This window comes from Asterias rubens, chromosome 1, assembly GCF_902459465.1.
Source record: "Asterias rubens chromosome 1, eAstRub1.3, whole genome shotgun sequence".
Classification (NCBI taxonomy): Eukaryota; Metazoa; Echinodermata; class Asteroidea; order Forcipulatida; family Asteriidae; genus Asterias; species Asterias rubens.
In genome coordinates this window covers 25400012-25415498 of record NC_047062.1, presented here as the reverse complement: position 1 = coordinate 25415498, position 15487 = coordinate 25400012, and the positions used below count along the sequence as shown (strand labels likewise).

Sequence of the window (15487 nt, the reverse complement as noted above, 5' to 3'; positions counted from 1 at the left end):
CCAGGAAGAACAAAATTGGTTTGTGATGATTTGCATTCTCCTACCTGTTTCGCATTCTCGGGACCGCACTAGCTACAATAGGAGACTTTCTGGGACGATAGAGGGCAGCAGACTTACCGGGTAAATCCATTGTTCTCAGAATTATGCACATGTTCAGAACTACGTAAACAATGGAAATTTACCCGGTATGTCTGCTGCCACCTAGCGTTGGAAAGTCTCCTATTTGACGACGGGTATGATATATGCTTAGGGACCTCTACCGGGACCTCTCACACGAGAACGGGACTTGAATCAAGTATATAGGCTATAGTGCTTCTGGGCCATGCTTGTGGGAGGTAAAAACAAATATGAAACTACGTGGTGGGATTCAAACTGACTATGCAGGATTCTGGAGCAGGTGATTTGCTCACTGCTGAACCAGCGAGATTTCATTTTATTTCAAAGACCTTTGTTTCCATTCCAACAGATCATCAAAATACAATAACAAAGAACAGTGTTAAAGACCCTGATGGACACTATCAAGCATCTGAAAGCACACTTGTAACTTCGTGTGACAAGGGTGTTTTTTCTGTCATTATTATCTCGCAACTTCGACGACCAATTGAGTTCCAATTTTCACAGGTTTGTTATTTTATGCAGAAGTTGAGATACACCAAGTGGGAAGACTGGTCTTTGACAATTAACAATAGTGTCCAGGTCTTTAAAGAAAACTACTTAACAGTAAAGATATATCAAGAACTGGAATGAATATGAAGTAATATGACAATTTGTATGCAGTGTTTATTCTACTGTGGGTTTTGTTAAATTTCCTGGGAGAACACGGACTATTGAAGTTTGTGGCGTAAAGGAAATTGAAGTTTGTCCTGTTGTTAAGTAACCTGATATTTCAAAACGAGAAATTTTGCTGAAAACATGTCTTACGCTACCAAAACTAAGTACATCAAATGTATATTCGCTTTGAGTACAATACAATTTGACAGGCACGCAAAGAAATTTCATTATGTTCTATCTCTAAACGTGACTGGAATAAATGTTAAAGTCGGATGCAGGCTGTACTGTGGTAATCTTTAAGACAGAAACGAACCTTGCCTGTGAACAGGAAAAAGCTTGTCGGTGAGTTATAATTAGAGACGAAATTGGAATCGAGAATTAGAAATCAGTTAAATATAAAATAATTATTTTCAATGTGTTGTGTAAACGCATGTAAAAGAACCCAGTGCACTTATCGAAAAGAGAAGGGGTTCGCCCCGGTGTTCCTGGCTGGATTGGCAGCATATTGCGCCATAGCACCTTGTAAACCATTACATGGTGCTTAAGGATTAGGTCTTATATCTCAAAATTCGCCCCACTCCTTGCAGTAATAATACCTGGCGCTTTTTATCCTTTGGCGAAAGGCGCGTTATAAACACGGTTATTACTATTATTATTATTATTATTATTATTATTATTATTATTATTATTATTATTATTATTATTATCAATCCAGTCATGTTCTGGTGAACACTCAAAATGTTTAATTTCATTCGCAAAAAAAAAAAAACGAATACGAGGTTCAGCCGCGTGTGAATTCTTTATGTACTTCGCAATCATTTTAACCTAATATAAAACGGGTCCTGGAAAGATAATAAAATTGTATGCGCTGCAAGAAAAAACGTATAGCAAAGATCTACTTTGCAATATCAATAAAAGGTTTGCTGGAAAATAGCCAACACAAACTCAGAGGAACTAAATACGAAGAGGCAAAGAGAGAAGATAAATTCCTTTTAAAAAGAGACTTTTTACATTATCTTCACAGCTAACACAAGGATGTTAAAACTGATACCTCGAAAAATTTTCACATTTTACACCAGATCCGAGGTTTTTAAATAACTTCTTCTTTGTTCTCCCAACACAATTGTACAGGTGTTATTTAAAGACACTGGACACTATTGATAATTATTCAAAATAATTGTTAGCATAAAAACTTATTTGTTAATTATCAATGGAGAGCTGTTGGTAGTATAAAACATTGTGAGAAACGGCTCCCTCTAAAGTAACGTAGTTTTCGAGAAAGAGGTAATTTCGAGACCTCAGAATTAGATTTTGAGGTCTCGAAATCAAGCATCTGAAAGCACACAACTTCGTGTGACAAGGGTGTTTTTCCCATTATTGAGTTCAACTGTTTACAGGTATGTTATTTTGTGCATAACGTTGAGATACATCAAGTGAAAAGATGTCCGGTGTCTTTAAACAACCCATGTGTTAATTCTGGTTCTCTCTCCGCGATATCTACATGTGAAAACACCCATGGTGTATTAATTTCAAACACCACACTTTTTGTCCTTGTCGATCTTGTTGCCCATTGAGTTTTATATACATTTCACACAAAAGCGTTGTGATAGTTTTAGCCTATATTTTCTTAATAATATGATGATATTGTTTATGTCCACGCAAGAGGAATAATTCGTTATTGAAACACAAAATCGGAAAAAAACGTATCTGACAGTACCACTTCTCAGGTTGTAGTTTTAGGGCATAGCTACACTTCTTTACTTTTTCTTTTTTCATGATCTTCTCAGACTTACATTTTGGGTCATAACTCAAAAAAAAGAAAACTTACTTTTTCCTCGAAGTGAAGAATTTCTCAAAATGCTTTATACTATCAGTTGCTGCTTTAAGCGTCCAACCAAAAGTATTTATATTAGTTTAAAAAGTGATTACTAGATGTATAACTTCCACTAAATGCGAGAATTACGTCTATACAGACACCGCTGCACAGTGGGCCAGGCCGAAACCAAAGTGCGCCAAAAAGGGTGAAACGTGACCCTGCTAGTTTTAATTTTTTCAACACTTTTGAGGTTGCTTATACCCCATGGGACCATTTTATGGGGAAATTAAGCAAAAAATATATATATTGACTTGTCATGACCTCTTAAAGGTATGCAAATCCACAGAAATTGGCCATAAAATGAAAATAGTTGCAGAAATCTTCATAAAGCAAAATTAGACACCTTGCATTGAGTTACGGAGCTAAACTTTCACTTGGCTCTAGTTTAGGGTTCATATTTGAAGGAAATTAAATCAGTTTTTATTTTTGTTGAAGTTTTCTATGAATAAATACTGACAATTGTGTCAACATTGACATGAAATTTACGTTTTCTGTGTTCAGCAATACGGAAACTAAAGATTGCCGTCGATTGCTGCCTAAAGTCTACTCATTTCTAATAGAGCAACTTGTTTGCATCATTTTGGTACCAAATTTAGCTGCGACAACCTGCGATACACGATTTTAGAGCAGTTTTTCTGAAGCGATCACTGTACGTTTTCGCCCCTTTTCTGATTATTACATATGGCGCGCTCCACTGAGAAACACGACACCCGAGCAAGGCTGCGCTCGCCGGAAAGGTGCAATATGATACCCCTATTTATGTCTGATTGCGCAGTGGAAATTTCAATGTACTTGGTGTCTCATATGTTGTGATGAGGGATACTGCCGCTAGTTGTCTTTAAATGTATCTGTCAGCTGTACCACAGTGCACAATGGCGTCTTTACCAAGAAAGCGATTATTTGAAGTTGTTAGTTCTGTTGATGATGCATCAAACATTGAAAACTCTTGTCGTGGTTGCTTAGAATTATTCACAGATGCAAGCAATTAGTCACAATTTTACCGCGATAAACAGTCCATTACATCAGGACCAATCAAAAATCGGTATTTTGCTGACGTCATACTCCGATCTAATTATCACCATTGGATTCTACGGGTCGGAAAAGCTCAGTAGGTGAATCTTCCTGCACAAAACTTAATGATTTTTATTTTTGGCGCACTTTCATCCCATTCTGGCCCACTGTGCGCTGCAGGAAGTACACAACTAATAAAGCTCATTGTTTGAAAATAAAGCACCGGAACATCTCTAAACTCACACAATCCAATAATTTAGGTGACTCTAATCAAAATGCAAGGCCTTCCTGGTGTTGATTGAAAAGATGTTTAGAACAGCGCACTGCTTTCATGCCGAAGAAAAATATATAAAGCCAAGGTTTTATTTTCATTCATAATAACAAAATGGCGGAAGAACTGAGGGAACTATAACCGGACCTAATTTCTGCCTTTGAATCGTCAATAACAAGGATCTGTAATTGCTGATGAATTTAACAGTGGTGCTCAAATAACTTTTTATTGCACTTTCCTTTCAACGAATCAAGGTTTACTCAGTTCGGGTGGAACAAAATTTGGATCTGTTTGACTATTACTCTCTAAGACATAAAACCGGGTACCGTGGCTTGTCGCATTTCTGGGTGAGGTTGACCGCGTATTATGTGTTAAAAAGATCCATCAGCACTGACGCAGAATCAGAGCTAAAACATTGTTTTATGTTTTTACCAGTTCGTCTTTGTTACCACTCGGGACCACCTATCCCACAAATGGGTCTGCCTCCTTAAGGGAACCCTGAGTTAGGATAAATTCTACGCCGGGTGTTTATAAGAGTGTAGCAATGGTAAAACTTGAGTCGGTTACTTGAAATAGAGCTAAATACTAAATACTCGAGGTGGCAAAACCATATGGAAAATTAGTTTTGCTGACATTTCGTGATTACTTCAGTAAGAGAGTTCCATAAACAATTACTCGTATAGGAAACAATTACTCGTATAGGTAACAAACAAATTGCATCATTTTGTTTAAACATGTCCAAAAACGAAGGTCGAAAAATCATTGCTATTTTTATTGAATATCAATATAAAAAAAATTAATATACTGAACTTTCATTCTTTGTAGACAAAATTACTTCAAAATATTTTTAACGGGCGTCATCGAACTTTTCATGGAGATTTTGACACACATTGCACCTAAAGAGTATCACAACACTGGCATTTTACACAATTTCAACATGAGGTTAGAGACTTGTGATTTTGTTTCCGTTTTTAAAGGAAGAAGCTTGGATACAATGAAATGACTCGATTGCATACTAAGTTACGTATGTTTCCAAAGGGCACGTTGGTTTTGGACGTGCTTAAAGCCATTGGACCTTATCAAAACAATATAAATTCTCGTTAGCGAGAATTACGGATTTGTTATAAACACCATGTCATGACATGGCGAAACGTGCGGAAACAAGGGTGGGTTTTCCCGTTATTTTCTCCCGACTCCGATGACCGACTGAGCCTAAATTTCACAGGTTTGTTATTTTATATATAAGTTGTGATACACGAAGTGTGGGCCTTGGACAATACTGTTTACCGAAAGAGTCCAATGTCTTTAAAATAGGATTACAAGAATCGAATGATTCCAAAAGGAAAAACCAAAGGTATACTTTTTCATTAAATACAGACCTACCCTATACATACGTGTACTCCATACAATGTCATGATGAAATAGTAAGTAATGCGTCAAAAGCGACCTTGAAGGTTCTAGTTTCCTGGCCTATAGGGATATGGGTAAAATCTTTAATCTGATCCTCTCAACAAAGGAGTTCATGCAAAACGGTTATACTTTCCTGCTTTCTAATTCAATATGCCTTTTTAGCTTTAAAGGCACAGGACACTTTTTGCAGTCACTCAAAAACATAAAACAGTGTGGGAAATGACTCCCTCTAAAGTAACGTAGTTTTTGAGAAGAGGTAATTTCTCACTAAAATATTGAAGTCTTTTATTCCTATCTGAAAGCACACAAATTCGTACAAATTCGTCCTACAAGGGTGTTTTTTCTTTCATCATTTTCTCGCAACTTCGATGACCAATTGAGCCAAAATGTTCACAGGCTTGTTATTTCATGCTTATGATGGGATACACAAAGTGAGAGCACTGGTCTTTGACAATTACCAAACGTGTATAGTGCCTTTATATAGTTTTTTTTCGCTGTCAGTTATTATTTATTGAGGTGATGGCGTGGACGTGATGACAGCATATATCATATTAATTAATTTAATCAATGGGTGAAAGAGAAGGTATCACTTTCAGTTGTTCATCTATGAGGATCGTTGAAATTACGTAAATATTGTGAAATTGGGGTAGCCTTCTTCATCATTTTGGTGTTTACTAGCTTTACATCACACTCACACAATAATACACAAGCATTTATATAGCGCCCCACGAAGAACGGAGCGTTTTCATCAAAAAGATGCGGGCGAGACAAAGACAGGTCATCGACCTTGCAAATACTTTAATAATGGCCAACGATCTTCCTCATCAAATACGTCATGCGATTTCACTTACTGAATTCAAAACATCGCTCAAAACTCACCTTTGCCAGACTATAGTTATGCTTTTACACTCTGTGGTTAGAATTTACAGCACATTTTCAAGCATAGGTTCTGTACCCACTGTTCCAAATGCATGCATGTTTGAATGCTATACAAACCATTTCAGCAGGCGTCAAAATGATGAGAAGGTTGATCATTTAAACATGTTTAAAAAGTGGGTACAACATTTTGTGTCTAATCCCTGAACAGATTCTCATTCTTTTATTGTTGTTAATTGTTAATTGCTGTAATAATATTGCTGTAAAGCTGATAAATGCTTGGAATATTATAATATATTGTTAATGGTAATGGTAGTACTAGTATTGACTAAAGCCAATGTGTTAAAAAAAAATTGGGATGGTGGATAGTAATTATAAAACTTACCTGTGTGTCACTCCAAACCATTTTCAAATCATAGTCAGTTAAAATATCTTCACGTTCATTGATGTGCTCCAGGGCCATCTGACATGCCGGCAGGATGCCACTTCCATCCCATCCACCTCCGAACGTGAAGTAGGCACTGAGGTAGATGGGTACCCGAGACCCGTTCGCCCCTCCGGGAGAGACCGGTAGTGACCCATCAGCGACAGTTCTAAAAATGGTGTCAGAAGTGGGATTAACAGTCTGGTTATCGGTGCTAGGGAACGTAGACCCCGGTTCAGCCATGGTTGTGGGATTATTGCCGGTGGGCTTAATATCTGGATCGGGTGTCATTGAACTCGTGCCTGGAAATAGTTGAGCTGTTGACAATTCTGAAATGAGAATCAGTGCCTCTTCGGTGCTGAGTGTTGGCTCGGTGGTGTTTGCCATCGGATCGGGTGTCGATGTTGTCATTATTGCAGTGTTGTTCTCCGCTGATGTCGCATAAAGGAGAGTGTTCAAAGCCGCTAAAATTATACAAAATGCCATCGTGGTTTCCATCCATAAAAATATGCACAGCTTTATCGTATCATATTCACAGTGAATGTAGTGCTCACAAGCATGCTCGCACTTCAGTATGAAGTGGAGGTATCATGGTATGTGGTATATGATGGATCAATATGTATAGATCATGCTGGTTGCTCGACGGCTGAATATGCGTGACTACAAACTGTTAGTGCCTAGCCAGACATCACCAGTATATCATTGGCAGTCACCATGGCAAGGGGGCGTGGACTCGGTCGTGTATCGTGTAATGTACTGTGAAAGTATACGTTTGGGGCACTGCAAGTTCTTTGTGCTAATTTATTATCTCAGTACTTGACTATACTAGTTTCCCGCCCAGATTTGTCATATTAATGTAAATTAATTGTTTGTTTTGTTTTACCCGTAAACCGATTTGTGTTAGCACTGTACGCTCAGTACTCACTCGGGAAAGTACCGAGTATACAGTGCTAACACACACGGTGTATGGGTAAAAAAACAAAAATTAATATCCTTTATCCTCGATGCAAATTTAACATCTATCATATTAATGTGTTGTTGCGTTATGACAATGTAACATTGTAAAGTATCGTATGTTTTTAGGGTCTCATCTGGGCACCAGTGACAAACAGCTTTCATGCTGAGCTGATTTTTACCCAGTATAAATAAAGAATAAGTAAATAAATGACCAATGCCCTGTTTCATAGAGCTGCTTTAGCAAAAAATACTCTTTAAAATGTTTGCTTCAAAGCAACAACAAGCATAATACCAATCACTATAGTGTGCGTGTGATGTGCTTGGCTGGTAAGCATATTCGGGTAAGCATAACTTTGTTGTGCTCTGTCGTATAGGCACTGGCCACTATTGGTAACTATACTCAATATAATTGTTAACATAAAACCTTACTAGGTAACGAGCAGTGGAGAGCTGTTTGATAGTATAAAACATTGTGAGAAACGGCTCCCTCTAAAGTCACGTAGTTTTTGAGAAAGAGGTAACTTTTCACTCAAATAATGCTGAAGCCTTTTTTATTATCATCTGAAAGCACATAACGTTGTGCAACAAGGGCGTTTACGTTTCAATATTCTCTTGCTCATTTGACGACCAATTGAGCTCAAATTATCACAGGTTTGTTATTTTATGCAAATGTTGAGATACACCAAATGAGAATACTGGTCTGTGACAATTACCAATAGTGTCCAGTGCCTTTATAAGTTGTTTGACGACCAATTGAGCTCAAATTATCACAGGTTTGTTATTTTATGCATATGTTGAGATACACCAAATGAGAATACTGGTCTGTGACAATTACCAATAGTGTCCAGTGCCTTTAAAAGTTGGTCCTGATTAAGCGACAAGTTTGGGAGGGGGTTCTTTTGTTCCCCGCAACTAGCAGTTGCCCATTTTCATAGAGCTGCTAAGTACAAAAATTTGCTTAGCACGAAACTTGTTCCTTTAAAAACAGGATTCCCAACCAATTTTTATTTGTTGCATATTGCTTGTTACTGGTATTCAGCTGTTGTTTGCTTATCCTGAGAATCACGTGGAAATTTGGTGGTAATCCTGTTTTTATCGAGGCAGAAAGTTCATGCTTAGAAACTGTTTGCACTTTGCAGCTCTTTGAAATTGGGCCCATGTCGGCTAACAAGGAGGTAAAATTCTAAAGGAAGGAGGCGCGATGCTGGATAACTTAATTGTGTATCTCTTTATCTACTATGGGTTTTTTCCTTGAGTGCATTAGTTTCGTTCTAATATAAAATTTAATCCGAAGTCAAAGTGTTGCCCTCAAAAACGCAGGAATGCATTCCTTTTTTGCAAACAATATTAAAGGTGTTAAATTTCCCATGTATAGCTAAGGCTGAAAGTGGAGCAAGAAAGCCTATTAAGGTGTTCGATATAATAGGGTATGGGGTACCCTCAATCCCTCTATATTGTGTCTCCATTACGTTCCTGGATTCAAAGGAAATCTTTTGAGGATTTAGGGGGGGGGTAGTTCTGTACACGATGAAATAAGGGAATAATAGGGTAGCTACTAGTTCTTTCACGGTCGTTTTAAACAGATATGGTCGAATTGCCGTGTGATAAAGGCCCGCGCCGAAGGCGAGGGCCTTTATCACACGGCAAGGTACGGCAAGGTGCCAGTGCGGCAAGGTGCCAGTGTTTATAACCGGTTGTGAGCGGAGTCTCCGCTCACAACCGGTTATAAACACTGGTCATTATCAATGGTTTAAACACCCCACGCGACGCGCTCTACACCAATAGGAATAGCGAAACTGTCTAAAGTGTTTATGAATAATGTTTTAATGATGGAAACATTGAGGGTTATCCCTCTGCCCCCCCCCCCCATATCGGGCATGGACCATCAGAATAAATTTACTATGTTTGCTTTACTCTACTTTACTTTCCACATAGTCATGACACAACATGCATAGATGTGAAATAACAGAAGATGGTTGTAAGGATCCCAGAAATAAAAGCTTGAGGGCCACGGAGATGATTAAATATGGTATTTTGATTAGTATTAAACAAATCAATTATTTATCTTTCGCGAAATTTTCATAATGTGAAGCTTAGCCATATAGCAGACAATTGCCAACTTTCAGCGCAATAAAGGTTGATAAAAGCCATATTCTACACAAGTTTTTACGTTTTTAACTATAATACTTGATGCCAACGGTCCCTAGTTCTCAGGCATGCAACTGCCCGTTGAAAAAAAAAAAGGAAAATTGTCAAAGGCACAACGCAAGTGCGGAGCGAGGCAGCCCAAACGCCACGGGACATGATACCCACAATGGTACCCTAGAAAGTGTTGAGGTTTATTATGCTCTTATGTGCATTGTTAGCAGTTACTAGGCTTATTTTACATGATTGTAGTTGTACACTGTTGTTGCCAGGCATATATTAGGCTTTAAAAAAAAATCCGAAAAAAAACTGAAGTTAAAATGGTTTGATGATCTTGTGGTACCAGTAGCCATGTATACGAGGTCAAAGTTTATGGCCCTGTATCAGCTATAATGGTGTATGTTTCCCATTAGATGTTTTCGCTTACTGCGCCCTGTAATCCATGTTCACCACACTAAGCAGCACTGTCAAACAGGGCAATTCTTACGGCCGAATTATTCGCTTACGGCCACCCTTTCCACCAAGTTTCTGCTCTATTTGTGATATGAGCTGTGTCGGCAAAGAATGATTAATTTTAATATTTAAAACCCTGTCAGTATCTAATTTATATCAAATTTCACTACACAAAGGGTTGCCGTATATCTGAAAATAGGAACATGCGTTGTTTACGTCAATAAAAAACATAATTTGCACGTCTTCCTTTATTTTTTCTGCTGATGGTCTGCAAATATGAATCATTACACTATACTTTGAAATAAAATTTAAAATAACCTTCGAGAGGCTAGCTGTTCAAACAGTTCAAACAGCTGAAAGGCTAGACAAAGATTCTCAGGCAAGTGAAATGTGTCCCGTTTGTTTGGGTTTATATGAGGACAGACTATGTAAACAATTAAGAGATTTGATTAAACAACTACCTAGTTAACTAATTAGTTGATGTCGGCTGTCAGCTACATTTTTCTGTCAAGGCCTTCTTTGCTTGGCGAGCTGCGATCCCAAGCGACTGGAACAAGAGACTATGCCACTCGACCAGTGCGCGTATCTCCCGTTCCCGTACGCCACGGAGGCCTTGACAAAAGGCTACTACTACAATATGGGGATGTCGATGCGTTTCTTTTAAGACTTTTCTACTAACGTTAAGAACTGATTTGTTTGCTTCGGGAAAACAGACTACTGAATTTAGAACTACGATGAGAATACATTATTATTACCAACATCATCTCTTCCCATAAAGCTTCATTCTTCTTGGACTCCATTATTATTTTGTACTGATGCGGGAGACAAGTTTTCTTATCTTGACTCATATAAAAGCATATAACCCATTACTTGGGGTTAATCATTACATGTTCTAAGTGCTGTCTTCATTTCCAGTGACGCTCTGCGTTCCTGTGTTTCTGTGTTCATGCGTCCGGTCGGCCACCAAAGATCATCTGGACTGGCATTTCCGAGGTGTACTGTGGCCACAGTACACCATTTCGGTAAATCTGTTTGCATACACACACATTATGGTGCAGACCGAGGACTTCTCTTTGTTCTCCCATTGTTTGGATATAGTTTATTTTTCAGACGTCCACATTGGTTTTGTATACAAAATCTACCGAGGACTGTCCCCGGTGTGACTTTTTCCCGGATCCCTTTTGTTAAAGTCCTCGGTTATCAATAGAGTAGACATGCCCCAAACCAGTGCACTCCTATTGTGGCTATAGTGACATGTTATAACACTAGTTTTTACCGCAGAATTATAAGACTGCCCAGCGTACCCTGGTGAATGGGGGCACATGACTGTGCCCGCCCCCACCCCCTCGATACACTGTGCCTCCCAGACACTCCCTCCGTAGTGCCTCAAACAATGCTGCCTCCCTCCCGACCCCCCCCCCCCGGCCCCATCGAAAGAAATTCTGTCTATATAATATTATATGCCGCGGAAGCGTTCCATAGAACTGCATGATGACATCAGCGCTGCAAATTGTGACCAACAAACCATATAACGATGATGTACGAGTGCACCTCCGTATTATACATTATATCCACATAAGTGTTATGACAGATTAAAGGTAGGCCTACACGTTACCTTGGATCGTCGAGTTGGTCTTCGAAAAGCGTTTGTAACCGTTTGTTATCAAATGCATATGCTTAGAAAGATATTTTAAAAGTAGAATATATTGATCCACACAAGTATCACTCAAAACTGCGTGGTTTTCCTTTTACCTCGTCGATAAACACGGTCAGCCATTTATGGGAGTCAAGTTTTTGACTCCCATAACATGGCCGACCGTGTTAGTTAGCAAATTAAAAGGAAAACCACGCAATTTCGAGGCCAGGTTGTGTGGATCACTGTATTCTACTTTTAAAACATCTTTCTAACCATATGCATTTTATAACAAATGCTTTTCAAAGACCAACTCGACCGATCCAAGGCAATGTGTTCCTTTAATGTTCGGAAAGCTCAATCGACCTATGCATTATTTAGCGCCAAAATAAACAGTGATAAAAAGCTCAGAAGTTTTCCAGGCACGTCTGCAAAAATTCATGTTGAAGTGTTTCTTTTTACCTCAAGCATGGTGCATAAATTTCAAGTGGTCCCTTCTGGGCTTCACGGCAAAGGAGTTATTGCAACTCTAGTACGGCCCATCAGATCAAGAGGGTGGCGCTGACAAAATGCTTTTACCTTCTCCACTTGTCTGTTTTCTTGGTATTTCTTTCCCGATTTGAAATGAAACATTTTTCTCGTCATGATGTGTCGTGGATGGTACCCAAAAGGGACGTATTTATTGCAAGTATAGACTTCGTGGCGTCAGACATTGAAGTTGAAGAAGTCTCGACGGTATTTTCCCAATTTTGTCTTGTTTTTATCTTCTGCTTTTTTTACGAGCACTGTAAATGATTTATATCAAATTTGTATGTTTACGTTTGGCAGTCACTCCTTTTTTTTTTTTTTCTTTTTTTTTTTAATGAAATTGTAACCAATAAATCACTTACGTTTGGGAAATCACTCTCAAAATGTATGGCATTAAAAACCGTTGGTTATAAGCATACAGCAGCTTTCGACAGGAACAAAATATATTTTTAAAGACATCTTCAATTCGAAGTAATGTGATTATGCAAAAAGATATCAGTTGTTTTGCCCCAGAAGTGTTACCGTGTCTCAGCTTGTGTAATCCTAATAAGGATTACTCGTACTCTGTGACCACCTTTTGTGAGAAATATAATTTGTTAAAAAGAAGATTTGGTTTCATCAAACATTATATTGTCTTTGTTTCGAGTTTTTTTACTAATCAAAACAACAGTAGCAGGTTATGTCAACAGCTAAGGCCTTTGTTGTTTGCGTAGCTATGGAAACCTATTGCTGCAAAACAATATTGTATCTAAGCAAGGTTTGTTATTTTATGCATATGTTGAGATACACCAAGTGAGACGACTGGTATTTGACATTTACCGATAGTGTCCACTGGCTTTAATTTACGCATATGTAGACATACAACAAGTGAGAACACTGTGCATAATTTCACAGAGCTGCTTTTAAGCTTAAAAGCACAAATCTAGCTAAGCATAACAAAATTATGCTTACCAGAATAAGGTACCAGCTAAAATACCGTGTCACGTGTATAATTTAGGCATACATGTTAAGCATTATTTTCTGCCCAAGCAGCTCAATGAAAATGACCCCTGGTCAATGACAAATACCATGTCTTTCACACGTTTGATTGATAATAAATCACAAGGCATCCATTAAATCATAGACATTCGCACCGAGGAGCATTAAAGGATCTGGACACCTTCGGTAATTGTCAGTCCTCTCACTTGGTGTATCCCAACATGTGCATTAAAAAACAAACCTGTGAAAGTTGAGTCCAATTGGTCGTCGAAGTTGCGAGATAATAATGAAAGAAAAAACGCCCTTGTTGCACGAGTTGTGTGCTTTCAGATGCTTGATTTTGAGACCTCAAAAACTAATTCAGAGCTCTCGAAATCAAATCCAAATTAGTGAGAAATTACTTATTTCTAAAAAAATACGTTCCTTCAGAGGGAGCTGTTTCTCATAATGTTTTGTACTATCAACAGCCATCCATTACTCGTTACCAAGTAAGGTTTTACTATAATAATTATTTTGAGTAATTACCAATAGTGTCCAGTGCCTTTTAATTGATCAGAACAAATAGATGTATATGTATTCATGATGACATACGAGTCATTTGTGATGGGCCATGTTTGTCCGGGGCTAATAATAACCCATAGAGCTTGAACACTGAGTCAATCGCTTCAACCAATCAACTGGGCAAGTCGTTGAATGTTTTTTTGCTAATTTTGCAAATGGTGTTTGAGTTGCAAGATAAAGTCAATAATCTGTGAATATCTTAATGTTTGCCTGTAGTCATTTCGGGTTTTAAAGGTGCTGGGCACGTTTTGTAAACTGTCCAAGACCATGTGGCCCAAAAGATGCATGACATCACAAATCTATGACAATTTTGACGCATTTGGTCATCGTAGTTGCAAGAGAATATTAAAAGAGGTAACACCCTTGTTACAGAAAAAGTGTGTGCTTTCATTTGCCTAATAAAAGGTTTCAGGTCGTCACTCATAGCCTTTGAGTTTCTTGCATGCAAGCTTCTGGATTTGTGTTAATCCTTTTTGCCTTTCAGAATCTCCCTAGTATTTTTAGTCAAATTCACGTCAACAACATCCGATGGGAGTTCGAATCGAATCGGGTGGATTATTCCTTAAAGGGAGTGTTACGTTTGGTTATCACCTTAAATTTATTGCATTAAAAACTATTGGTTTGAAGCCTACAGAAACATTTCACTTGTAAGAAATTTGGTTATGTAAAAAAAAATACAGTTTTTTATGCCCCCAAATTTTAGACAGATAAATGTTACTGCAGAAAAGCTGCTCATGGTGATTTTTATCGGGAATTATTCTTCCTGCGTGGACATTACTTACCTTTCGGCGATGTCTCAAAAACAAGACCACCGGTTAGTTTCATGTGTTAACTTTTATTGTATACATCTACATTTATGTAAGGTTAAAACAATTAAGCGGCTCCACAAATCGAAGAAGCACTCAAGACAATGTACACCTCTAGTAATTGTCAAAGACCAGTCTTTTCACTTGGTGTATCCCAACAATATGCATAAAATAACAAAGCTGTGAAAATTTGGACTCAGGATGGTCATCGAAGTTGCAAAAGAATAACGAAACAAAAACACATTTTGTGCTTTTAAATGCCTAAAAATGCTTCTAGCTCGATCAGTCTGTTAATATTTGAATGAGAAATTACCTCTTCCTAAAAAAAAAACGTAACTTCAGAGGAAGCCGTTTCTCACTATGTTTTATACTATCAACAGCTCTCCATTGCTCGCTACAAAGTAAGTAGTTATGCTAACAACTAGTTGGAGTGTTTACCAATAGTGTCCGGTGTCCGGTGTCTTTAAACCAAGCAGGACCTAAGTATCTCTTGGGATGATCAAATCCTGATTAACTTTTTTTGCGGATTAACCTTTTGTTGGAGACTTCAATCTTAGCTATATTTAAGACTTCAACTGCCGATGGCACACCGATGGCACATAATAAACCTGTCCATATTAGAAGTGAAATGCTTGAAAAATACAATTTTGCCTTTTGTTACACTATAAATCTATCTTTTAGCAGAGAAAAGTAATGATGACTTCCCATAAGCGACAGAAAAAGCAGCAGAGTTAACAAACTAACTGAATTTGTAGTGACTGTGTTGTTTCAACAATGTGTGTCCCGT

General features: G+C 38.1%; 1 protein-coding gene across 1 annotated transcript in view; it reads right to left on the bottom strand.

Annotated features, from left to right (window-relative positions):
* LOC117306809 overlaps nt 1-7201 on the bottom strand; it is a 47165-nt gene extending 39964 nt beyond the window's left edge. Inside the window, exon 1 of the mRNA XM_033791336.1 lies at nt 6601-7201. Coding sequence (XP_033647227.1) covers nt 6601-7137 — 537 coding nt within the window. The 5' untranslated portion in view covers nt 7138-7201. The remainder of the gene's footprint in view (nt 1-6600) is intronic.
* Nucleotides 7202-15487: the final 8286 nt, after the last annotated feature.